This window comes from Corvus brachyrhynchos, unplaced genomic scaffold, assembly GCF_000691975.1.
Source record: "Corvus brachyrhynchos isolate BGI_N302 unplaced genomic scaffold, ASM69197v1 scaffold70, whole genome shotgun sequence".
NCBI lineage: Eukaryota > Metazoa > Chordata > Aves > Passeriformes > Corvidae > Corvus > Corvus brachyrhynchos.
In genome coordinates this window covers 9,242,911-9,268,922 of record NW_008236217.1, presented here as the reverse complement: position 1 = coordinate 9,268,922, position 26,012 = coordinate 9,242,911, and the positions used below count along the sequence as shown (strand labels likewise).

At 35.6% G+C, this 26,012-nt stretch overlaps 1 protein-coding gene across 1 annotated transcript in view; it reads left to right on the top strand.

The window, feature by feature from the left end:
* TTC27 (tetratricopeptide repeat domain 27) overlaps positions 1-26,012 on the top strand; it is a 111,797-nt gene that overhangs the window by 9,496 nt on the left and 76,289 nt on the right. Inside the window, exons 4-9 of the mRNA XM_008643346.2 lie at positions 4,623-4,763; positions 7,452-7,554; positions 9,838-10,002; positions 14,083-14,219; positions 18,556-18,668; positions 22,852-22,918. Of these exons, the coding sequence (XP_008641568.1) occupies positions 4,623-4,763; positions 7,452-7,554; positions 9,838-10,002; positions 14,083-14,219; positions 18,556-18,668; positions 22,852-22,918 (726 nt within the window). The remainder of the gene's footprint in view (positions 1-4,622; positions 4,764-7,451; positions 7,555-9,837; positions 10,003-14,082; positions 14,220-18,555; positions 18,669-22,851; positions 22,919-26,012) is intronic.

The following is a 26,012-nucleotide window of genomic DNA, read 5'->3' as shown; positions in this document are numbered from 1 at the left end:
TGCAGAACTGGCTTGTGATTTTCAGAGTTCACTCAAAAGCATTTTAGTTATTAGATGTATTTCACTTTTCTAAAATAACTGTGAGACTTTACCACACCAGTTAATAGTCTGATTGATACTACACTGAGTTTTTTTAATGAGTGAATGTGGTGAAGGAAGATTAAAAATTACTGAATTCTGGTTAAAATGGATTAGCAGTTCTTGTTTTGAACTTGCTGGGGTTAGACTAAAACGTTACTAATAAGCTCAGTGCTTATAATAAGTGGCTTATAGGAATGGGCTCCTTGTGTCTTAAAAGAATTGTCTCCTTGCATGTAAGGGAATAAAAGGTACAAAACTATTGAAGTTGGAGCATATTTATTCTGCCTTAGGTTTCAGAGTTTCTATGTATTACTTCATACAATTGAGCTTAGTATTTTCAGTGGATGAACTGGAAAAAAATGTGTAGTACTACTAATGAAGACCACTGATGATTAAGAATGTTGTGAGGACAAGCTGCTTGTTGCTTTATTTATCTGATTTCATATTCACAAGTGGAGTATATCTGGTAACAGTGAGAAACTCCATCTGGAAGATCTCAATCTGTTATTTGATAATACATGTAAATAACGGGTAGGAATCCTCCAAATGCGTGTATCAACAGTTCCTGCTCTTCTTTTTGTAGCTTCCAGGCTGATCCCAAAGGATAAGTTTTGGAATGCATTTGAATAATTTGTTTTCCTTATGTTTTTATTACTCCTTCTTTTATGCATTATTTGATCCTTTTCTGGAAGAGACTGAAATATTGCCACATTTCCATTGGCATCTATAGCCATGTTCATAATTAATATGAAAAACACCAGTGCACTATGTAGCACTACTGTCTCAAATCCAGTATGATTCCTTGGTCTTGTTAATTCAATCTGTTGTGAATTCCTTTTTTCAGGCCCAGATGCTTGACTTCCATTAGCATGAACTAGCTAGGAAGAAAAAACTCTGTGCTTGACCAGCAAGATATAGGTATTGAAAATTATGCAGATTTCTCCCTCTTGTGGGGAATGTAAGGATGGATGATAAAGGCTAAATATGGAGGCAGAGTCTTGTAAGCAAAGATAGTCTGCTAAAGTAGCCTCCAGTCTTGTCCTGCATTCCCTTTCTATGAATATAGAAAAGAAGGGGGAATCTTAATGCAGTCACTTGAAAAATCCTCTCTTAATAGCGAAGCAAAGTCACTCTTGTAGCGTATATGAACAAGAGTTTTCATAACCAAAGTACTTCTACATGTAGCGCTCTCAGGCAAGACTTGCTTGCACTTGCTCACCTTGATTATCTTCAGTCTGGACCTCAGCTCTCCATAGGTTACCTGTTGCTGATTTGGTTTGTAAAACTGGAGACAGCTTCCTCTGTAACCTTACCTCCTTTGCAGAAAGTGGAAGAGAAAAGCAGTTACAAACAAAAGCAGTTCTTCCATCACCTTAAAGTCTAAAGAGTGAATTCTGTTTTCAAGGACCAAACCCTTGGCAGATAACCTCAGTAGATCCGCTGTTAATCTGGAAGATACATCACCTTAGCTTTGCTAAATGACAAATTATTGTGCAGTAGTCTTTTGTATTTTTTTAAATATTAGAAGCCCAGTATATATGGCTTAGCAGCCGCATGCAGCAGCTTCCCAAAGTGATAATTTGTTTGTCCCCACCCCACCTTCGCTTCCATTTAATCAAGTCTTCCTGAGCCTTTAATCTGGCTTTGTCTACTTCTTTATGTCTGCACTTAGCTTTTTATATATAGAGGAAGGACCCCCAAGACAGAAGGAGTTGATGAAATGCTACAAAGGCCAGAGTGGTTCTCAATACAAAAGTAAAAGCCTGCTGAATGCTCACTTTGCTTCTAGTCAATATCATTAGCAAGAAAAGAACAGTAATTCCCTAAACTAAAATTCTCATACAATCTATTTTTAAGCTATTGAATGTGAATGCAGAAACTTTTTTCTGATTTTTGTCATTACTCAGGTGGCACCAGTTTTGCTGGGAAATACTTTTGAAATACTGTGAAAATTGAAATACCCAAGGGTACTGTCCAGCTTGCAGTTGATTTAGGGCTTTAGTAGTAGTAACTTAAAAGTAGCCATTAAATTACTGTTTGGAAGTTGAATACAGAAACAGCTGTGCTTCAGAGATTAAAAAATATGGAACTAGGGTGAATTGAGCTTCATGTGTGTATTCAGTCAATGGATGGTCAAACAGAACCCTTGCAGGTCCAGCAGAAACTGGATGACTACAGTGATTGCTCTGCATATGTTCACAAAGTAGTTATCTAGTATATGTTTCTGTGCTATAAGAAAATTACTCCTGAATAAAATAATTATACTTTTTGATGTCAACTTTGATGAAGAATAGAAAGACTCAGGTCTCCAGTAACCCAGGTTTACTAGGTCAGGAGCATTACCTTAGCAAGTCTTGGGTTGTGGCTGTTTTGAGATACGTGAAATTTTTGAGCTACAAGATAGGTTCAACACATTATATATTTAGGTGTTTAAACACAAGAACACAAGCTCAGAATTTCTTTTTGCTCTTAGCCAATGTTCTAAAGATTTTGGTGGACTTTGATTCTTAACTTTGCAGTCCTTGAAGCTGTAACACTTAGACGTCTACCTCTTACTTGTAGCTGTTCTCTCATCTTAAAGATTACCTCAGGGCAGTGAATTCTGCATGGATAATGCAGTCTTAGAGCATAAGCTGCAAAAATGTGTATGTTGGTTTAGACTTTCTCAGCTGAAGGTAAAGGATGTCTGCTTTTCTGTGTGGGATTTGTTTCATGAGAAAGGACATGGATTTGTTAAAATAGAAGATAGCAGTTTTTTGGCTCTGAGACTTTTTGGCTTCTTTTCAAGGCTGTAATATGTCATCAACTTTCCCTTCTTCCTCCCTCATTATTTGTTAATGTTACATTAGCAGGACTGGGTTTTGTAGTGAAAGGACTTGAAATGTGAAGTTGAGATTAATTTGTTTCTACAGTGCTTAAACAAGTATAGATAACTAAAGCATTGCAAGGCTGTTCTTGAAAAAGGTTTTAAAACGAATCTCCTTTGCTTTCCCATTTAGTATTTTAAGTGTGGTCTACTTTGATTATAGAAAGAATCAAAAACATGCAGATGGCGAAAAAGTTTACATTAAACTGAGAATTGTATTGAGTGTCCCACTATGTGTGTGTATGTGTGTATTTGAAAAATTAATCTTTAGAAGTACTGATTGATGACTTTCCCCTCTCAGAGTCACAGATGTTGATAAGGGTCTTCCTTTCTGAATGGCCAGAGATGCGACAGATCTGGTATATTTCCAGCTGGCAGTTTCTTTCCTTTATTCTCAAGTGGTTTGTCAGACTGTTATGATCATCGCTTTCCACAGTGCGATTGAAATGACTGCAGTGATGTCATACAAGAATTCCCCTTTGTCCCAAAACATTGTCTGCAAAGTAGATATATTTTCAATGCTAATGCAAACTAAAAAATCCCTTGGTAAACCAGAATAAACTTGAAGATTACTCTGTTATTAAAAAGCAATCTAGGGGATTCATGTAGCTTAACAATTTTTGTCTTCAGTGTAACCTGTTGATACAGGTATTGCAAAGAGTTTCAAATAACTCAGGAATTATGTTATTTGTTTAGTTTAAAAAGCTGAAATATGACTCAAATAATTTACATCTTGGTTGTGTAGACTGATTAAGAATCTTCCGCAGGCAAGTGACTTCAATGCAAGCTGTCATTTAACTTTCTCTTCTGCTTTTTCCCTTCCATTCCCTTTTATTGCCCCTTTTATACCAACTGAAAACTAAAACCCTGGGTTTTTGTTCACTAAAGAAATCTGCCATATGAGAACCAGGAGTAGACTGATGAATGGATATCTCCCTGAGCCTGAAGATAAACTGCTTGAATGCTTTCATTGCAGTAAAAGGGAGGGGAGAATAGGTGACTGTCAGATGACAGTCACCACTGAGAGAGTCCCTGGAGAGCTACCTCAAGGCTCTTAAGTAAAAGAGTTAGTATAGAGAACATCATATGGGAGTATATCCAAAGCAGGGAGAGGTTTTTATTTGTCAGACAAAGGGAATAATGGCTCTAATATTGCTGCTCTGATGCCACTCCAACAGGAAGCTCCCTCTGGGGAAAGAAAATGATAACACATACTGACATCACTGCAGGAATATCTAGTGTATTTCGGTGCTGCAGGATTAATTTAATTATAAAATTGTTTTGTTTCTGTAACTGCAAATTGAATGGCATGGATTTACCAGAAGCTTTTCTCCTTAGATCACGGGAAGGATTATATTACTGGAATGTGGGGATAGTTGACTGGATGACACATTCATTTCAGGTGGGAGGAAATCAGTGTCTTGCAGATCATGTTGATGTGGTGTATCAGGACAGCAAGAAACAGTGCAGAATTTACCATGATTTGCTAAAAGGTTGAGGCTCCAAGAGACTGAGGTTTTGGCTTTATTTTGGTTTTGTTTTTTGGTTTTTTTTTTTTTTTAATGTTTTGAGCAGACTTTTTCCTTAGATATTTTTCTTGTTCTATATTACATTATTTTTTAATAAACTTAAGTTTCCTGAAACTTGTCTTCTTTTCTTTTTTTCCTTTTTTTAGTCAAAAATGCTGCATGCAACTATTCTGAAGATGCTGGTTCTAGATGGTGAATCAGTCTATACCTTGACTTCTCATCCTATTTTGCTGCTTTTAGCCAGGGTAATTCTTGTGAATTCAAGACACAAACTCACATCTCTCCAGGTAAGAAATATGTGACTAGTGACTGACTACCAGCTACTCCTTAATTGGTTCTCTCATTCTTTTCTTCATACCTCATTGAATGATTCTAACTTCCATTTCTTTTTCTATAGCTCTGAGGTTCTTCTCTCTAAGAAACAGTTAGGACAAAAGGATTGCAATTATTCACAAGTATCTTCTTCTTAAAGATAAGCTATACTCACTGTCTTCCCCAAAAGAGAGGAAAAGTGTCTTCATTAGCTGGAAAATTAGAAAATTTAATACAACCAGCTTTTTAAAGATACGTACTTCGTGGTATTTGTCAGGGGGTAGCTGGGAATGCTCTATAATGCAGCTTACATATCCTATATCCTTTTTAACAAGCTTTTGGGTACTGTTAACCATTACTGTATGAATTCTAAGTCTAAATCTCTGTTGTGTATGTGTGTTAAAAATAAGAAGACATGATGAAGTGCTTCTTAGAGGGTCTCTACCTCCCAGTTCAGCAGCAGCATGGTTGGTAGCAGGGCTCTCTGGAAGTGGGGGACTTTTAACAGCAGCAACTTCTCTTTATTGAATTCCAGCTGAACAGAATTTGGCTAGAGATCAAAATGCCACATGGCCTCTCTTTATGCTTGGCTGACAACATCCATTCCCAGCTGGGTCTTTGTATGAGTGATGAATTAAACTGTGTGGGAGATGTTGGCTGTACTGCATTTCTGGAAGCCAAGTTCTTCCATCGTTTTCCCTGTTATTCACAGATGAGTGCTGTTGAATTTCAGCAACTGGGTCAGTCAGGGAAACAGAAAATGTACCTGGTGTAGAGAATTCCCCTGCTACCTCCCCTGAGAATGTCATAATGGGGGGCTTTATTCTACGCAATTGAAGTTCAATTATTTGTGGCTACATAAAGTTTGAATAGTAGTTCAAAGGTAACAAGTGATAGCAACTACTTTCATCAACAGGTTGGTGTAGCAATTAAAGCTTGCCATTCTTTTTGCTTTCAGGTTGATTCAAAGGTGGCCTCTTAATACTTTGGCTGCTTTAATAGTAGTGCATATAAATTTAAAACAAGGTAAAATACTTCAAAATATATTATCTAAAGCATTAATAAAGCCCGGTATGCTATTTTACATGGAAGAGTAAATGCTTAAAAATCATCCGCAAGTTTTCAACTTGGCTCCCAAAACACTGCTGATAGAATATTGTACACAGCTCAGGTGGCTTATCTGAAACTTTAAAAATACATTCTCACTGATTCTAGCATTTCTGAGTGGTAAGCATAAGGCCTCAGGAAATTGTATAATTAAACTGGATACTCAGTTGTGTGGGAAAATTAATACTTCGTGGTATAAAGCTAAAGTCAAGTAACTTGAAACTTCTTATTTAAATTGCCTTTAGGTTTCTAAATAAATGATAAAATGTTGGGATCTGACCTCTTTCACAAAGCCTGTGTGCCTTACTCTGTCCAGCTTGATATCAAAAGTCATCTTTCATTGCTCTTAGAAATTGATGCTATTATTCTTTTTGATGGCTCCTTTCTAGGGACATTAGAGTCAGCTCCATGTAATTGTTTTAGATGTTTGTGCTTGAATACTGCACAGCCCTTAGGTCAGTCTGATGGAAGGATACCTGCATAAAAAGTTCAGAAGATGGGTGCCTCTAAAGCACTCAAACATCTTTCATAGAAAGTGATTGGTGTGCTAGCAGCACCAGAATAAATAGCAATCGTTAGAGCCTCTGTAGAGGTGTGCTCTACATTCACGGTTTATTATCTTAAGTATAATTTTGAGACTAGAGTATTAAAATTAACTTTTTCACATATTTTCACCTGTTGCAGTTAGAGAGAGGGCTAAGAGACTGGGAAACTTACTCTGTGTGTACATGGCTTTCTAAAATCAGGTATTTCCTGGGCTGTGGTTCAGCTCTACCTGCTGTAGAGTGAATGTTTAGTTCAGTAACATCTTTGCCCTTCTGACGTTCAACATACAGACATTAGGACTTTCAATTGTGATTGTAATGTGTTCTCAAGAGCAATTCTGCTCCTATTCTGCCTCTCTCAGGCTCCTATATACTGCCACCTGAAGAAATAAAAAAGGTCAAACAGAACAGGAAAAAATGCATAGAAGGGTGACGATGGATGGTCAGAAATACTGAATGGCTTCCATACAAATGGTAACTAAATAGTTTAGGACTCTTCAGGCCAGAAAGTTTGCTGAAGAATGAGATCATAGCTTTCTATTAAAATAATCTATGAGACACAAAAGAAGATAAGTAGGAAACAGCTGGACTTTGGGTTCTGGTTTTATTTTGGTCCTTTTCTGTTAAAAGAGTTAGGAGCTATGAAATCAAAGTAGCAAGTGGCTGCTCCAAAGTAAGTGCATGCAAGTATTGTTTTTTTCTGCTGTTCACAGCATTTCTTACCAGATGGTGGTACTAAAGATTTGCAGGGTTCAAAGAGCAGTTAGCGAAATTAACAGGGAGAAAATCCATCAAACTCTTGGAGCACTGTAGAGCTGCCTGGATATGTTCGTCTTTATGCTAGGTTATGGTTGTTTTTTTAATAAAACAGCTATTTTGGACAGGCTTGTACTTTTTAGACTCTAGAATTGAAAATTCTAGACTACAAAATCTGTATTTTAAAGCCACTTTCCTTTTTTTCTTAATGCTCTGTACTTGTTACGAACTTGAAGCATCTATATTTTCTTTTAGACGTTACCTTGGTGGACTCTAAGATGTGTAAATATTCACCAGCAGTTGTTGGAGGAGAGATCACCTGAGCTATTTACTCTGGCCCAGACCTGTATAAAACAAGGTATATTTCTAATTACTTGTTTTATTGGCTTGCAGCATCACTTTTAAGATAGCACAGGGGAGAGGCATTTGTAGTCATAACTGCTATAATGCTTATCAGACACTCAAATAACTGCAAAGACTAGAGAGGGAACAGAATTTCACTTAAGTTGGCATGGACTTGTAAGGCACATGCTATTTTTCAGCCTCTAAGATGAAAATGTGAGCGTGGACAAAGTTTTTTTTGACAGTGACTTGTTTTGAGATTCTTGGATATGGTTCTCAGAAATAGATGATGTAAAGTACACCTGAATCTGTAGTGAGTTTTTTTCTGGCAGTTTTTGCTGCCTGGTGCCTCTTAACAGTTTGTTTATTTTCTCATTGAGGCCATCTGGTATTTCAAACAAGTACCTTCATATTCCATAAAATAAATACTTTTAAACCTTTTAAATTGTCTTTGAGTAGGGCTTGAGTAACCCACTTGTCTACATCAAGTTCTCAAGAAAACTTTGTGTTAGTTACTAGAGAAGAAGACCTTCAAATTCAGGAAAAATTGCATTTTTCTCAAGTGTTAGGTCAATATCATCACTTGAATAGAAGACAGCTGCAGTGATTCCCTGCTGTTCTGTGGCAGCCATTATGCAAAACCAATGGGACTCAGTGCAGTTTCCCATCCATTTGGCTGTGTACCAAGCATAGTACGGGGTGCCAGAAGGATGTCATAAGTTTGGGACATCAGTGCTTCTGGACCGCTATGTCAGTACTAGTAATGATGTGAGGCTTTTCCCCAAAGGTCCTTGAAGTCTCAAAGTGCCTAAGCTTATCAAGCACTGTGAGTAAATGATATTTAGGTAGTGGTAACACCGCTTCTCAATGTGTCACTTGAGTTCATCATATGGCTTTAGCACAAGTAATCTTGTATTCAGCTCATTGAAACTTGTTAGCTATGGAAAAATCAAGTTGTAATGCACAATTGAAGACTATAACCTGATTTATTTTTTCCTTTGAAACTGTATCAGTGTCACTCAGATCAAAAGTTGCATTTTTGTGTGTTTTCCAAGTGTAACTGCATGTCCAGTATTTTGTAGGCTTGAATATTTTTAAGTTACTAGTTTGTAGTTTTCTTTAAAAAATCTCTAAATCTCATCTTTGAAAAAGTTGTTGCTAGGCAAGATTTATCTAAGCAAATTTTGATTTAGTGAAGTAAAAAATTTGTGTAAAAACTATATTCAGACTTAGCAGCTTTCTGTATTAAGTGAAAGGTTTTGAGGATTAACAAGCACTGACAAAAAAAAAAAGCCTAGGAGGTTTAAACAGTAAAGTCTATTCGTGCTAGAGCTGACAGCCAGTCTCTAAATTCGAGTCAGAGAAAGTGTTTAAAAAATCCTTGATGATACCACTTTTTCATATAGTAAGACTTTTTAACACCATTAATAAAGCTTATTTGAGAAATTAAGCATCCATTAAGGAACACAGCGTCAGTGCTATAACTGGGTAACCAGTCCTTTTTAAGTACTGTGATGCTGTGAGCTTTTTTGGAATTCTTATTATCTAAATATTTTTGCAAAATGCAGAAATAAAGCGTGAAGCAAAAAACCCACTTCCATTTAAGAATGATCGGCATGAACCATTTTCAATGTAATAGTCTGTATTTGCAGGAATGTTCTCTGTAACTTACTGTACTTTGATAGAACTTAAATACATAAGAAATAAAAATGCTTTTATGCTGAGTGAAAAAATGTCAAGTCTTCTTTCCTGAAGGCTTCAGATCTGTTCACAAAAGTATTTTCTCCTGTTCAGATGGAGAACGTGATCTTTATCATTCAGCAAATCAGTAATTATTTAAAAAAACACACAAAAACTCAACACGCAAACAAAAAGCAACCAAACAGAAAATGTCGTAAGAATCCTAAAGCACCATTCAATACTCGATCTGCTGTTGAAACTTCCATTTGAAGCTTACTATTTAAGGGGTGGGCATTAGCTCAATATTTTGTTCTTATGTTCCTTAGAAGGTCCAATACAATCATAGTTGTTTCTTCTCTGCAGAAGTGATATTTCCCAGTTCAGCTTTGCTGTAAAATGTAAGCAAAGACTGACCTTTTCTTTATTCTAGTAGCAATCCTTAGGTCTAAAACTTGCAAAACGCTTTAAATCACATACATCTTTTATATACTGTCAGTGAATTTTTAAATGTGTGAAGTGTAAAGAACAACAGACTTTCCCTCATGATATTTTAAATGTATTTTTAAAATACCATTCTCCTGGACTACAGTCTCATTTTTTTCTTTTTCTTAATTTGCAGTGACAGGAGCAGAAGCATTGTTCACAGGTGGTGAAAGCTGGCACTTAGCAGTTCAGTTCCATCTTGAGTCTGCCTATACATTTTTGTTTTACTATGAATATAAAAAAGCTAAACACTGTTTCAATATGGCTAAAGACATAACAAAACTGCAGATTAACCTTACAGGTAAGTTTTGCTTGTAAAGTCTACGAGGATGATTGGTTGGACGAAACTAACCTATGGCTTGTTGGGGGTGTTTTTGACATATCCAAGTAATAAAAAACTGTACTTTGCAAAAGCTTGGTGTTTAACAGTTAGGTCTTCTTTGTCTTGCAGGAATTAGTATTGCTTGGAAGAGAAGTATGACATCAAGTTAAAAAATTATTCCTAAATGGGTATTTGAGGAGTTGGGGCATTATAATCCTTCTTTCTTGTGTTTCATGTCAAATTCTAGGTCTAGTTGCATCTGCTGGTGTCATGATGAATATTTTTTGTTTTGTTTTGTTTGTTTGGAGACACTTATAAAGGAGTCTGCATGATGATTTGATGCAGTCTTTCCCCTTTTGTGCCACTAGCCTAGATCTACTCTGTGGAAATAGCTTTAAGAAGTCACTCCTAGGACTGGTATTACCACAGGAAATAAGAAGGGAAGTCAAATTTCTGATGAACAGAAATCCCAGGGATTCAATCCCTATGGAGACTTTATAATTATCCTTTCAGAACCTGTTCGTTGGCATCAGGAAGATCAGATTGCTGCACTTACAACTATACATGGATAGGTATGGATCTATGGTCTAGCTGGTCCTGCTAGGTAATCAAAATGACATAAAATCACACCTTTTCTGTGTGAGAACTTATGATTGTACCCGAGTAGAAATGCAAAAAATCTTTATCTAGTTTTTTTCTGTAGACTTATTAGTGGAAAGCGCTAAGGAACTGAAACTTACAGCTTCCTTACTTGTTAACATCACTGTATTTCACAAGGCTCATGTTCCTTCATACCTCGGTTGGAGCTGCAGCTAATCCTGTTCATACCATTAATCAGTTTAATAATTTATTAAAAAATGCCTAAGACATCAGCAGCAAAAAAACCCCCTAAAACACACAAAAACCCAAACAAAAACCCAAAGAAACACAAACTCTTAACAAATTATGTGGAACTCCATGCTCATTTATTCAAAGCTTACTTTGAAAGATCTGTAATGGAAATCTTGTGGCCTAATGCTTTTGTTTAACTATGATTGATTATATTCAATGGTATCTACTTAAAACATGGTAGTTTATATCTGAAGGAAATCTATACATTTCAATTGGTCCTACCCTTTTTTTCCTGTATGCAACACAATCTGTGCATGTGGTGTGTTCCAAGTGTGGCCTTTATAGCCAACTTGGTATTATAAAGTACTTCTCTTTAAAATTAGTCAAAATTGTTCTTGTTTTTTTAATAAAAACATCAATATCTATGATGGTACTCTAGCTATAAAAATGCAATTAACTGAGAACAAGTAAAATCAAAGAGACAGGTGGTTGGTTATGCACTGATAGTCTTCATGTTGGATTTTTTTTTTTCCTTTAAAGGAGATCTTCAGATTTTGGATTAATAATTTCCTTAAATCTAATTTAGAAAAAACCCTTCTTGTTTGGAAGAGAAAAAAAAAAAGATTGGATGCAGTGGAATTATTTATATTTTTTATTGCCAAGAGGTTATGATAGTCCCAGAGAAAGATTGTGGTGATACAGCATCTCAGAAAAAAACCCCAATGTTTTGTTCCTAAATGTTCTGTGGTTTATCTCCATAAATCTATTAGCATAGCTATGTCTAACCTGAAGGCAAATGAACTGAACATGTGGGAATTGTTGGCATTCTAGACAAACTCATTTGACGTGCATGTTTGGGCTAAATGGGAGGAATGTTACATCATCAAAAAAGACTTCAGTTTAATGTAAAAATTCAATCTCTAGCAAAGACATTTTTAAGGCTTTTGGGAGGAATTTCCTTTTTAGGAAAGGATTTTGAGAGGTTTATGTGCATTAGTGTTTGTAATCCTTACTAGCTGAGTATTGTATTACAGCATGGAAATAGATATTGTTCTTAAAACAGATTTTAGGACCAATGTTTTCCAAAGTTATTTCAGTAATGTGTGACAAAATTATACTTGGTTTGTGTACTTTTTTTAAGTCCCATTAATCCAAGTATGTATTGTGTTCATCTTTTATTAAAAAGCATCATTATGTCCCTCACAATGAGTCATAACCATCAATAACTCTACAAAACGATTTCCAGTAAAAGAGAACACCGTGATCCTTCTTGCGTATAAATTTAGTGAATTGAAGGGTAGTAATCCAAAATAAGTTTAAGATCAACAGATCTAGAGGATTAATAATGCTGAACTCTGAGATCTGTTTATTCTTTTCATGCCCAGTAACGTATCTCTGGGAACTTTTGATATGAAACAGAAAGTTTTTGTGTAGATTCCTTTTACTTTGTGAGGATATACCATGGAACCACAGAATGTTAAGGGTTGAAAGGGACAACCTTAAAGATCAAGGACAGTGACACTTCCCAGTACAGCAGGTTTCTCAAGGCCTTATCCAGCCTGGCCTTGAACACTGCCATACATGGTGATATAAACCAACCAAATTTTTTCTCAGCTTTAACACATGTGATACATATTTTTCAAGTAAAAATAGTGTTTTGTCCCTGTAATAGTAAGGAATTCTTAGGTTTAAAAATGGGATGGGAGGTGTGTGCATATGAGAGCATAAACAAATCACAATTTCTGAGTGGTAGTAAGCAATTTTTTGGAATCCAGAATAAGTTTGCAGTGTTTCCTTCAGCTGTTTAGGCAGTAAGACATAACAGGAAGTGAATTACAGCATAGTGATTTTCAGGCAATATTAAAATAGAGAATTGAAGGCTACTATGTAAAATTAGTATGAATCTTTAGCCAGTATTTCTCTCTGTGTCTCTTCTCTGCAGTGTGCTGTGTGATTTTTAAAGTGATATTTTTAGAACCTTTTTCGTTTCTTCATAAACTCTTAATACAGGGCTTTTCCACTAAAAGGGGTAATTGGCAGAAAAGGAGAAATCAGTTTAATTTCTGGCTTCCCTACTCATCTCTTTCCACTTTCAGGAGGAAAAATGGGTGACTGCTATTTCAGTGCCTCTGCCGGATGATCCTTACGGACAGTGGCCTCATCTTCAAGGCCTTTGTCACATGAGCACTCAATCATCTTTACTTCAAAGATTTTATATACTGAAAGTTTTTCAAAATTATCATGAAAATAAGACCTTTACGTGATCTTAATTAGTTCTGCAAAAGCAGCAGTGGATTATCTCTCTTCCATTTCACACTGTCTGAGCATTGTATCACAGTAATAATGAACAAGCAAACCTCCAAATTTTATAGAGTAATCTTTAGCTCCGTAATCTTTAGCTCCTCTGGTTAGGATTCTGTTATTTAAAGTTACTGTCCTGAAATTAAGTTTTTATTTCTCTGATTGCATTTTGCAAACAAGTTGCTAACAGAGGAAGAACAGACACGTTTTTCCTTACAATTTGGTATAAATGTCAGTTACCCCTTTAAAAACTAATCGAAATTGCCAGTGAGTACCATAAAGAACTGAAGAAACAACACTGAGAGGAATTTCATGTTGGGCATTCTGAATATTGGTTAATTCATTATACAGCCTTCACTGGTTTGCGGTGTCACTCACTCCCAATATAACTTTTACAGTATCTTACATGCTGTATTCTGGTAACATCATGTCCGTGATCCTTCTTTAAAGACCTAACTCCTCAAATGAAGATTTGAAATATTTAAAATGATGGCCTGTAAGATATTATGGGGTTTTCATTTGCCTAAATGTCTCCGTGTAGTCACTAACTTCTAGCAGGCGAATTGAACAATTGTTTCTGGTTTATTGCTTGGGAATAAGCAGGGAACTGATGAAACTTGATGACTATGAGTTTTCAGTATGCTGGGTTATGGGGAATTTAACTAAAATCAGCTTTGCAAGACCTATATAGCTGTGTTTGTGTGTTTGTAACGTGTATTACTTTGTATGTCTCAGCTGGCAGTGAGAACACATGTAGTTCACTGCAAAGAGATCAAGCAGAGTTAAACCACTGCTAAATTTCATAGGTTAATTCTCAATGTATTTCTTCATTTTGTCTGTTTGTTTTTTTTTTTTTTTAGCAACTCTCTAGTATGTGATTTGATTACTGGTTTTTAGTGTTCATTAATATAAACATATTTTCTGTAGGTGCTTTGGGGAAGAGAACTCGATTTCAAGAAAAATACGTTGCACAGCTTATTTTGGATGTCCAAAGACCAGATGAATTCCTCCTTCCTCACAGTGAACTAAGTCCAGCTCCAACACCTCTAGAAAGCTTAACAATAGTATGTATCTTAGAAGAATTGCTTTAATTTTTTAAAATGAAAGTGTTCTGAAGCTTTTGTTGGGTGTTTGCTAGGGAAAAGTGTGTTGTGCCTAGAGAAACTTAGCTGAGGTTTTTGAAAGTTTTTGGAAGAGCTGTGGGGCAGTAATTTGCCTAATATTAAAGGGCATGGGGTAGAACAACATATGAATGTCTGCAAGACAGATGTGGCTACTCAACTAAGAACATGTTTGCAAATATGATCTTCTACAGTTCATGCATTCATTTTTAGTGACTAAGAATGATGGAGCTAGGAAAACAGGTGAGAGGCAGATTTTCAAAATAGCCTGCAAGGCATCACAGGATTGCACAAGGATTGCACAGATTCCTACAGACTGACAGACGTATTCAGTTACAGTGCAAAGATAGGAAATTACTCTACTTATTCCTATGGCATGAATGATATGAGTTGGTCCTACTGATCTTAAGGGTGTGCATGATGACTTCAATTATAAATTGCTGGAGAATCACTGAATTGACTTGGAATGATATTTTTCCTTCCTAAGGAGATATAAAGTTATTTGAACTTGCTAAAGAAGCCAGAGATAAATTGAGGCATGAAGTATAAACTTTCGATCATAAAGTAGGAAAGCCTTTATTAAAAAATGTTGTGCCTTGATAGACTTCCTGGTCAAGCAGGGATCTTAAGCAAAAAAATTGTCACTACTTCTCTATTTCTAAATTGAATGCATAAATATCTTTAATAAAAAAAAATCTAGACTAATCTAGATTTTTTTTTTTGTCTGCCTGTTAGCATGTCCTTGGTGTTGCATTTGATTTGATGAAATGAGATTGATTACACGTGTCACGACTTAGGCTTGTGATAGCACTACATACACCAACCCTTATAGGATAGTGAGAGCTCAGGGAGGCTGCCTGGTGAATGTCACAGTTAGTTATAGTCTTCAGTTACAACTTATTTAGAACTAAATGATGGCATGCACTGTTCTCAGAGTTCCTAACTGGGATATTGTATGAGTGTTTTTTCCCAGTTATTCACAACTTTCTGAAGCATTTGCCTTTCTAGTCTATTTCTGATAAGGACTTTAGTTTGGAATAAAATTATTTCATCATTTCAATAAAAATGGCTACACTGGCTTAGGCTGTAGGTATAACTCAGAATTAAATATTTTATCCTTGCTAATCAAATACTACTCATATGTGCTTTCAGTGAACAGACACAGAGCTTCTCATGTAAGTTTAGCAGAGAATTTAGAAAGAAATAAGGGTAATTAAAACCTTTAAAAATCAGGCAGTCAGGCTTGATGTGATCCATACTGTCCTACTAAAATTTTACTGAGTGTAGCTTGAAAATAGTGCTAGAGAAAGTAAACATATCTATGCTTTTGGAAAAGTAGAAAGGTGATGCTAGAAACAAGAGGTTTTGGCTACAGGGAAGGAGTTGTGTTTTGTGCAAATCTGAGTGCCTGTGTCATGTAATTCTGTAGTAAGTTACTCAGGCTCCTCATTAAAGAAAGTGAGGCTTTCTGTCCCCACAGTCTACTACTCAAAAAAAAAAAAAAAATTTAAAAAATCAGTACTTTTTATTTCTGCATCTTCTCTGTGTCAAATTTTAGAAAATCTTGTAGTAAAACCATGTGCTGCTTTGAGGAAAACCGGAGGTATTTCAAGTTCAGACATTTTATTAATTTGTGTGAGTGTTCTGCTACAGGTATTAGACCAGGTTTGACTAAGTATATTCTTCAATTTGTGTGTGCATTGAATTACAAGTTAAAGGGTTTTGGCTTTTTTCTCTTTTCCAAGCATGTTTTTATTGATAATGTGGTATCAAAATACAACTTAGTAATGTAGTTTGTCAGTGCAATGTAATTAACTTTAGCAGTGAATCCTAGTGATTCTTTTGCCAGGTCTGGTTTCAAATTTGTTGGCTTTGAGTGTATCTTGAAGTTATTTTAGCTAAAATTGGAGTTAATGCTATTTTTCTTCTGCCAAAAACTACCAATGACATCCCTGCATCCCTGTCTAAGTTTAGGGAGGATACTTGTTGTATCTTGTATACTTTTAAAAGACTATCCATGGCAAATACATAGAAGTTAAGTCTTCAAGAGGTGCTGAGAATCTCCACAGAATTAACATATGCATATGGAAAGCTAAATTGTAATAGGGAATTTCTCTTCCAGTTCTCTCCTGAGTTGTTATTTTACATTTGCCATTTGCAGATAAAGGAAAATGCTCCATTTGTCTCAAGATAGGATTTATCCTGGATGAGCAGAAAATTTCCTAAGAAAATTATAAATTCTGACAGTTTGGATAAAGGCCAAGTTGAGACTGCTCCCGCCTAATGTTCATCTCCTGTTTTGGGGTGCTTACTTCTATGATATTAGAGTTTTCCCCTTAGTCTTGTTCAGTAGGAAGACTGAACAAGTTATTTTGCAATTAAGCAGAGAGTAATTTAATTCAATTAAAATAGAATCAAAATAATAATGTGTCTGACAGTTGGATTGGTAGCTGTGCTGGTTTCTGGTCAAGGGCTTCATCTTTCCCTCTGGTGCTGAGCAATTATGTTATCTCAGGTGGCGCTAGAGGCAAAACTATTCACATTTCAAAATAAGTATTTAAGGCTGTAAATTCAAAACGTTGCTCCCAGGTCAGTTTCTATGAAAGGAAAGCCTCAGGCTTGAGGTCATGCATAAAGACCCTTGATATGAAGTGATATGTTTAAATAGTTTGATTAGTTTTTAAAAATTCAGAGCTGTTTTTATATTTTGGGGGAATGTGGAAGTTCTTTTTATATCTAGGAATGGAAGTCATGCTTTAAAGCTCTGGCGTATGGTTGCAGTACAGTTCAGTTGATCAATATTCACAGTGAAGCTAAAGTAATTAGTACTATTTATACAAGTTAGATTTAAAAAATTATGTAGGCCTGAAGGTGGAAATTTTAACTAATTGCCATATTAATTAATTTGTAATTTATGTTACACATAATGAAGTATCATTATACTAGTTCTAAAATAATTTTCCACTGAAGCGGTAGATAATCTTTGCATAGTCTAATGTAGGAAGAGAAGAAAATTATGGTATTGAGTTTGACTTTAAAACTGCGAATATATTCTTTATCCACTTCAAATAAAAAAAGCTTGTTTTCTTCACATTCTCTGTCAAATCAGTTTCCTTTCATTTATGTAGTGATAAAATACTGGTGATGAATGCAGATAACCCACTTCAAAGCATTCCTGTTTGCTCTTTGTTCTTCTGTGGACCTTCATTTTGACCTTGCCAACGGAAGATATGAATGAGAAACAGCTACTACTGGGACACTGAAGGGAAATTAATAGGAAATTTGAAAAACTGTTAATATAAATCCATTATCTGTTTTTAATAGATTGTAAATACTACTACTGGTAACTAAGAACCAGTGGTATGATAATTGGTTTCAGGACCAATTGTTTTGGTTTGGGTTTGTTTTTCAAGGGAAGAAGTAGTATTACAGCTTTGCTTACAGCCAAGGAAATCTTTTGTTGTTTTCAAACAAACAAAAATTCTATGCACATAGTAATTTACATGTCTCAGCCATAGATTATATTATTTTCATCTTCAAGTTAAATGGTGGACAGTGAGCTCTTTAAATAAAAAAAATTAAAAAAAAATTTTTTAAAAAATGGACTCTTTAAATAAAAAGCATGTTCCAGAGGAAATGTTATGGAAAATCACAAGTAGTTGTCTGGGAACAAACGTTTTCAGAATGTGCTGGCTCAGTGAAGTCTTTCCAGTCTGCGTTTTTTTGGGTTTTTTTTTCAATTTACCAAGCTCCTTTTACCAAAAAAAAAAAAAGTCCCTGTAAGGAATTTACCTTTACTGCCAGAAGTCATACTTTACATGGTTGGGTTTTGCTGCTACTTAAACAGAAATCCATAAATTCCCAGAGGTCTAAGGTGCCTAGCCTGAGCACTGCATTAGTGACCATAACACTAATCTGTTTCAGTTGTCTGTATGTGTGTAAGAGAGGATGAAATGGTTCATAATTCTATGAGCAACAATTTGAAAAGGGAAGCTGCCTTCAGCCCTTATTTAAATAGGAAGTTGATATTAGGTAGCCTTAAAGTTGCTCTGAATGCTGTTTCTCATGCACAAGAAACTATATTTGTAGCAAAAGTGTTTTGGGTGATAATTCCTTGTACTGTCTTCATTAGTTAGTTATTCTGTCATAACGGTAAATTGCTTTCCATGGTGAGTTTCTGTAATGGTAGTATTATCCTTTTCTGAAGAACTCTATATTTTTTCCTATTTTGAAGGCATAATTCTATCTACTTTAAAATATTCTTTTTCTCTTCCCACAGAATTATGATTTAAATGATGACACAGTGCTTAATGAGATAAAATTAGCAGATGCTGATCAGTACCAGGTACCTGATTTGTGCGCAGAAGAGCTTGCTGTAATCCTTGGAATATGGTGAGTTAGCTTATGGTTACTTTAAAAAAACCCCAAACAAGCAACTGTATGAATCACTGTGACAATGAAATAATGAAATGGTGAGTTGATGGGACTTTTTTCCTTCTTTATTATATAGTCTGGCTAAAAGGCTAAAAGATTTGCATTATACACAGATAGCATTTCAATTATTTCAGAGTGAACATTAGTGTCCAGTTCAAAATTTCAGCAATATTTCTTTAATAGCTGTGTTGTTTTATCTTTAAAAAGCTTTATACTACGCCTTGTGCTTCAGGTTAATTACATTTCAAGTGTCAGCTGGCATAAGCTATCATGCAGTGATAGCACTTTGGTAAATTTTGGAAGCATACTTCAGAATCTGCAATTGCCAGCTGTCTGTGGGGATCAACCATCAGGCAATACACTGCTCTGCTATTCAGTGACATGGGAATACTTGTCCGTTGGTAGCTAAAAGCTATAGTATGAAGTCCTTGTGGTTTTGCACCTCATTTTTTTTCCCCCCAGCTTTTAGAAATTATTTGCTACATGGGTTTTGGAAATAGCGTAGAAGAACAAAAATCAGCTTGAAATCTAAGGATCAGAAGGTATGGCATGTGGAAGTATAGTATAGTCAGTTGGTGAGTTTGATGCAGTGTTCATCACTCACTCTCAAAGTGCTTTTCTGGTCTGTGAGTTGCAAAATGATGGAATCTATTTGATCCAGTTTGAGGACCATATAGCGAACAATGGGTTGACATAAATTCTTAGCTCACTCACTTTTAGTCTTTCACACACTGCCTCAAGCAAAGGAAAGCTTTTCCCTTCCTGAGGACCATTTTTGTGAGGACTTCATTTCTTAACACAGCGTCGTCTTAGGTTCAGATTATATAATCCTTCCTGTTCCCTCCATTCTGAAGGAAATTTTAAATTGCCTATTGCTCTTTTTTCTTTTCTTTTTTTTTTTTTAAGGGTGCAGTTTGAGTTCTACATTGGCTGGCTGCACAGTAGGTTTCTTGATCACAGTGTTTGACTTTGAAATCACCACTGTCATGTTCTGAACAGTGGCTAGGAACCATATTGGCTGCCAGTTGTGTGTATATATGAGTTTGGCAGGATTCAAGGCAAGACAAAACTAAAGACAACTGACTAAACAAAATTCAGTGTTGCTTCCCTATAGGAATGGCAAATGCCATTCAGTGGGTGGGATAACATTAATCATCTGAAGCTGTCTTGGTCAGCGACAGAGACAAGATTTGATATCCAGCCACTGCAGAAAGGATGATGTAGTAGGATGCCAGCTTTGAGAATTATTCTTCTTGTAACCGAGTAGAGTTTAGGCTTGGATTGTTGGCTGTACCCTTGGTGTCCATACCACCTATTGTATGTCAGTTTGTGGGAAGCATAGACATGTTAAATTTATCATTGGCTTTTAAGCTAAACGTTCTTCTCAAGCCTTGGCTATAGCAGATTTTGTGGTTTTCTTTCATGCATGAGGACTGCAGTTCTGGAGGGTAAATGTTTCATTTCATAATTAATAAGTTAGCTGTAGAATTCCTGTAAGCTGTTTTATTTTTAATAGCTTTAGTGATGTTCCTTAACAATTTTCAGCTTTCAAAATCAGTTCTTGAAACAGAAGTAGGTAGTCATAATCCAAAAAGCGATACTTTGTTTTGCCACTAATTGTACTGTTTCAAATATGGCTCACTGAGTCCCAAAGTATACAACTCGTTAGTTAAGCTGGATACTTTATCTATTAAGCTGTCAAGGTAGACCTGATTAATCAGATTTAAGAATTGATTGTAATCTATTGACAACTAACTTCTGCTGATTTACTAGACAATACTTTTTTCTGGCGCACAGTACATCTTACTCCAAGGTTCTGTTTTATCTGTCTAAAGAATGTCTGTTTCTCATTGTTTTCTTTCCCTCTTTTGTTTCAATAAACTTCTTAAGACAAGATTCAAGAGTGGACAGAAAATACATCACAAAACTGAATGATGTGATGATTAGTGACTTCTCGTCATATTGTTATGAAAAGATCCCTCATCATAGGTCTTACACAGTAGATCCTGAATTCCTCTCAGATTTCAGCTCCTGAAATTCTCTGGGATGAACCAGTTAATCTGTCCTTGAAACCAGAACAGATACAGGTCATAGAAATGAAATTTCCATAAAGTAGTCTGACAAGAACTAACACTGTCATTAGAAATGCTTAAAACCAGGGTATAACTCGATTCTAGATTCAGATTCAAATTATAGCTTTAAATTTGATTTGATTCAGTATGGAAAATAATTAAAACAATTTACTTGTTCTCCTGTCTTTCAAGACTTACATTTCTGTACTTATTTGTCTTCAAGCTTTGTAAATGGATGTGGCAGAAATGGAAATCAGAGATCTATTTTAGCACTGTTTTGATCTGGAAGAGCTGCATCTATGTGCTTCAAAAAGCTGTGACAAAAATTGATCTAGAGTAAGAAGAGGATTAATCCTTTCTGCTTGAATCAATGTATTTTTAGGATGATGAAAAATAAGTTCCACTTTTGTCAAAATTTAACTGTGCCTTGGTTAACCTGTGCTTTTCAAAAGCCGTGGTCATGTCATTTAGCATTCTGGTTGCCTGACTGCTGTTGAGTTGATACAATACTAGAACTTTTCTTGCTGCCTTTTTTTCCTCTTTGTTTTTGGTTGTCTCCCTCCCCCCATTGCTATTGTTTACCTGAAGTCACATTTGTATTAGTGACCAGTGTTTAGTGACTTGCCTTGACTACATCAAGCCAACTAGAAGTCTTTCTGCTAGCAGCTGACATTAGATATGGAAAAAAGTAACTGAAGCAGTGAAATCCTTTATTACTTTCCTGTTTGCATGAAAATGTTCACAAGGAAGGGAAGAAACAGTGACATATATATATGTATATAAAGAATGTCTTTCCTAGCCATGTTGTCTAAACCTTTGAAAACACCAACAGCATAGCGGTTTGGGTTTTTTTTTTTAATGTGGGGAGGTGAGGGAAAATATATTGAAGCAATAGTTAATAAACTTTTCTTTATGTCCTTATGGCCATACTCATATAGCTTGCTGAAATATCAGCATAAATGGTGTGAAGTGTGTATGGAACCTCCATCATGGGAACAGACTACATAACCATCTGTCTGAAGTTAGAGGTTTGTAGTGCAGGAAGAAGAGTTGGAAGACTCTCAAGTCTTCTTCTAGAAATTGTTTTGAGTAGTCTGTGTGCATTCAAGTAGAAGAAATCATGCGTGAATAACGAGGCAAAGTCTTGTCTCCAAAGTAAGTTACGTAATGTAGAGAGCGTAATTTCAGTCTGTAACCTATTACCACAGTAAGTATCTTTGCAATTTTAGCCTAGAATATGAAGCCTGCTGCAGAATTTAGTGTGATAAATTTGGGCTTATGTATACAGCCATTATATGGGTTTGGTGATGATCCATCATCTGTGGTACAGTTTAGGATATATTTTCACTTGGTATCTTTGGTTTTAACAGGGAGCTTGAATTACAGCTTTTCTTGGTTTTTGTGCAATTTGGTGCTGTCTCTTTGTAGTATGTTTGAAAGTGTTGGGGAGCTGTTGTCTAAGGAGAACATGCATCCACACAGAGTTGTAAGCCATATTTCTTTATCATCTCTGTAAGCATATCCAACTCTGAATAAAATAATTTTAATTCTCACCTCTGCGTATTCTTCTGGTTTTCCCCCTGTGAATACTTCAAGGTCATGGTAATGCTGGTCAGTGAGAGATGGACTAATGTGATCATATGTCTTGAGTGACTAGAAAGAGGGTGTTTGTCTGAGATTACCCTTCAGCACTTCTTGAGCATTAGTAGTTTTTTGCTTTGCAGAATCTGCATTCAATTAGTTATAGGATTTAAACTTGAAACAGATCTCTGTAAAAACAAACAATGGATTTAAAACTTTTTAGGATTTGTGAAATTGTTATTCCCATAAGCTTAAACCAAGTAAGACATTTCACTTGAGGATGGTATTGCAAAGGTTCTTATAAAATACTTGGTCCCCTAAACAGTTCTTTATTTCTGTGACTGTTTCTAGGTCTAGGTCATTTTCTGCACATACCATACTCCCATTTTTCATTTCCAGAAGATTTCTGCAAGTTTGAAAAATGTGTTCTGAATAATGTAATTCTAACGATGAAATCAGCATTGTTTTATTTTTTTTTCTCTTTACAGTATAGACTTCCAAAAGAACAATCCAATACACAAATTAACTGAAGAGGAACTTCTGGCTTTTACTTCAGTAAGTAACTTACCTGGCATTCTTAGTAAACATGTTTTCACGTAATATTTAAGTACCAAGCAGTAACCTGTCAGTCACACTAACCAGGAAATTTCACCACAAAACACACACAGAAATTTTTGCGTTTTTAAGCTTTATTCACTGTGTGAATTATAACGTAATATGCAACTGTATAATTCTACAGCAAACTCCTCTTGGGACACTAGTGGTAAAAGTGTTTCTCTTTAAAAAATGTTCAAGAGGAGTTCTAAAGAAATTTCAGCTTTATACTCTCCGATTTATTCAGTCTGTATCAGATGTTCTGCTTTTACACGTTTCTTCCCAATTCGGTGGCTGATTTGCTGCAGAACAAATCTGTAACTTCAAATGAAGCTTTGAAAATTCTCAGTATTTTTTTATGTAATTTTTTTTTTTACTTAAGACTAAACACAATTTGCTTCTTCCTTGATCTTTTCTGCTTTTGTGGGGTTTTTAACATTAATTTAGGTGGGAGGGTGTAGGATGAAAGGCTTGTCATTATGTTCTCTTTCTTGCTTACTTTCCGCAATGTTAGGCTTAAGTTCAGGTTCAGTAAAGACAGCTTGCTCTCCTACCCAAGCCTTGCAGTCCGAGACTGTGTTGCTGTAGTAGTGTCATCTGAAAAAGTACGTTGTCGGATCTCAGCAAAAACCCCTTTGATTTCACTTGAGCTAGAATCTTGAGCTGGACTAAGAACAGTAACCTAAGGTTAACTATGGTAATGTTTAGCTGAGGGTTTTTTGTAAAAGGAGATTCTATCTGTAAAAAAGATAATCCTAATCTTACTAGACAAATGTGAAATAGGTTGGTTTAAAAGTAATGTTTGTTTAGGTCCCTCTGCTAATACAGTACGTGTAAGAGGGCATGCATGAGGGAACTGAGTGAATTGCTGTAAAACAGTTTGGGTTTTGTAGGTTTTCTCTTCGTTACTACAATGATTATAGTGATACAATTTCTCATTTTGTGAAGTATTTTGTTTTGAACTACAGTTTTGTTCTGGCCTTGGGCATTTTTTTTGTCTCCCAAAAGGTAGGAATAGAGAATAGAAAAAAGTTGAAATGTAGAAAAAATGAGGCTGTCCACTCTCCTTTCTTATTGTAGTCATTGAAGTATCCAGTAAGAATATTAAAGAATGATGACCATTAAAGGAGAACAAAAGATTACAGAAATAATAAATACATGCAAAGTAAGGAAATATACACATAGAAAAAGCCTGCAGCAGTGACACCAAACTGATGTACTGAGTACTATAAGCTTTTTTTAAAAATGCTGAAACTATGAGAGTACAATTTTTCCCGCAAAAGTAACGTTAATACAAATGTATGAAGTTTCAAGATGTGCATGTAATTTCATTAAAACAAACCCTGCCATTTTGTTGTTAAAATAATGTTAAAGCAGCCTATAAAACTGTAGAAATAGGGTTTTCTGTGAAAACTCAGAATCTTCCTTCTCTTATTTCCAAACTCCCTGGACTATTTTGTATAGCCTTTGCTTCAGTCTCCTCACTACCCACTATTGTTCACATCATTCTTGAGTGGAAAAGCAGCCATTATATATCTGAATCTTGCAAGTTCTCCATATATTCTATCATTTTAATATTAAATGGAGTGATATTCTGATAATAGAACATCTTTAACAAAATTGACCCAACTCCTTTAGAGGTGTCCTTTCTAGAATAATGAAAGTAGGTGTGAGGTTTAACTTTTAACACGTGAGTTTTCCAACATTTAAGTATTTTTAAAGTTTTACAGCAGGTTAGAAGAAGTCAAGGTAGCTTGTGCACTAGGGAAGAAAGATAATCAGCCTTCCTGTCATCCTTTATCTGACATTGCTTGAAGATAATATTACCTGTTACATCAGATGTAAGCGATCTGTTGGGTGGATTCTTCATCATGATGGGAAAATTAAACTGCATTTTTCTGCCATCTAGTGGCTGATCCCTCAAAAATCACAGGACAGCTGATTAACTTATTCTTTAATTATTTTACTGCATTGACTATGGGGAGCTTATGTTTTCATTCATTTATTTATTTATATTTTTATAGACTTATTAAGTCAGCTGTGGCTTGCTTCACACTTGTAAGATCAGCAGCCACTATCAGGTTAGATCTCCAGAGAAACAGCTGAGAGATCTGTGTAGGCTTCCCTATCACTTTGTGCTCAGAGTAGTAAAAAAGAAGGGTCTATGGCAATAGATGAACAGAAATGTAGATCTCACTGTAATCCAAAATTTATTGAACAGCAGTGACATAAAGAAGTAGCTGGTAGTCTAAACATTAGAGTAAATAATAATAATTTTTGGTATCAGAGTAGTGTTCTTTAAACTTTTGCTTAATGTTTCCAAGTTAATTGGATGTAGGGACATAGTTGAATCTTAGAATTATTTTGACCTATGCTCCCAAGACATAAACAAGAACAAGTATGAACTGTAATAACACCATCCCAGATCTTTCCTGGAAGCCAAAACCAGGAATCAAGATATTAGCTTACATGAGTTCTTTTCAATAAATGTACCTTTTGTGGTATTTGCATCTGACCTAAAATTGTGAATAGTCACTGCAGAATTTCATGATGAAATCTCTGAGCTCTTTTGTATCTTAGATCTGAGTCACTGAGGCAAATCCATCACTGCTCCCTGGCAGTAGGAATGTTCTGTGTCCATGTTAACACAGGCTTAGTTCCTACAGTGACTGCTAGGAACTAATTTAGTGAGTAAATTAAATGGCACCGTAGCTGTTATCACTTGTATTTAAGGTATTTACCAAGCTTTGGTGCTGCCAAAACAGTAGGCAAATGAGCACTATATCAATGCTGCTCTAGTAATTTATGTAGCATCAAACTGCTCTGTGTGTGTGTGTGTGTGAGCAGGCATCTTCTCAGCCTACATGTGGATTCCTAAATCTGCAGGCTGGTTAGATGGTTGTCATGCATTCATCTGATATCTTCTGAAATTCTTGTTTCCTCAAAAAAGCACGGCATTTCAAGTTATCTTAGGAAACTTGAAAAATTACAAGGCATTTTTAATTAATCTGTGGATCATCAAGAGATCCTCTTGCTTTGGACACCGCAAAATAAA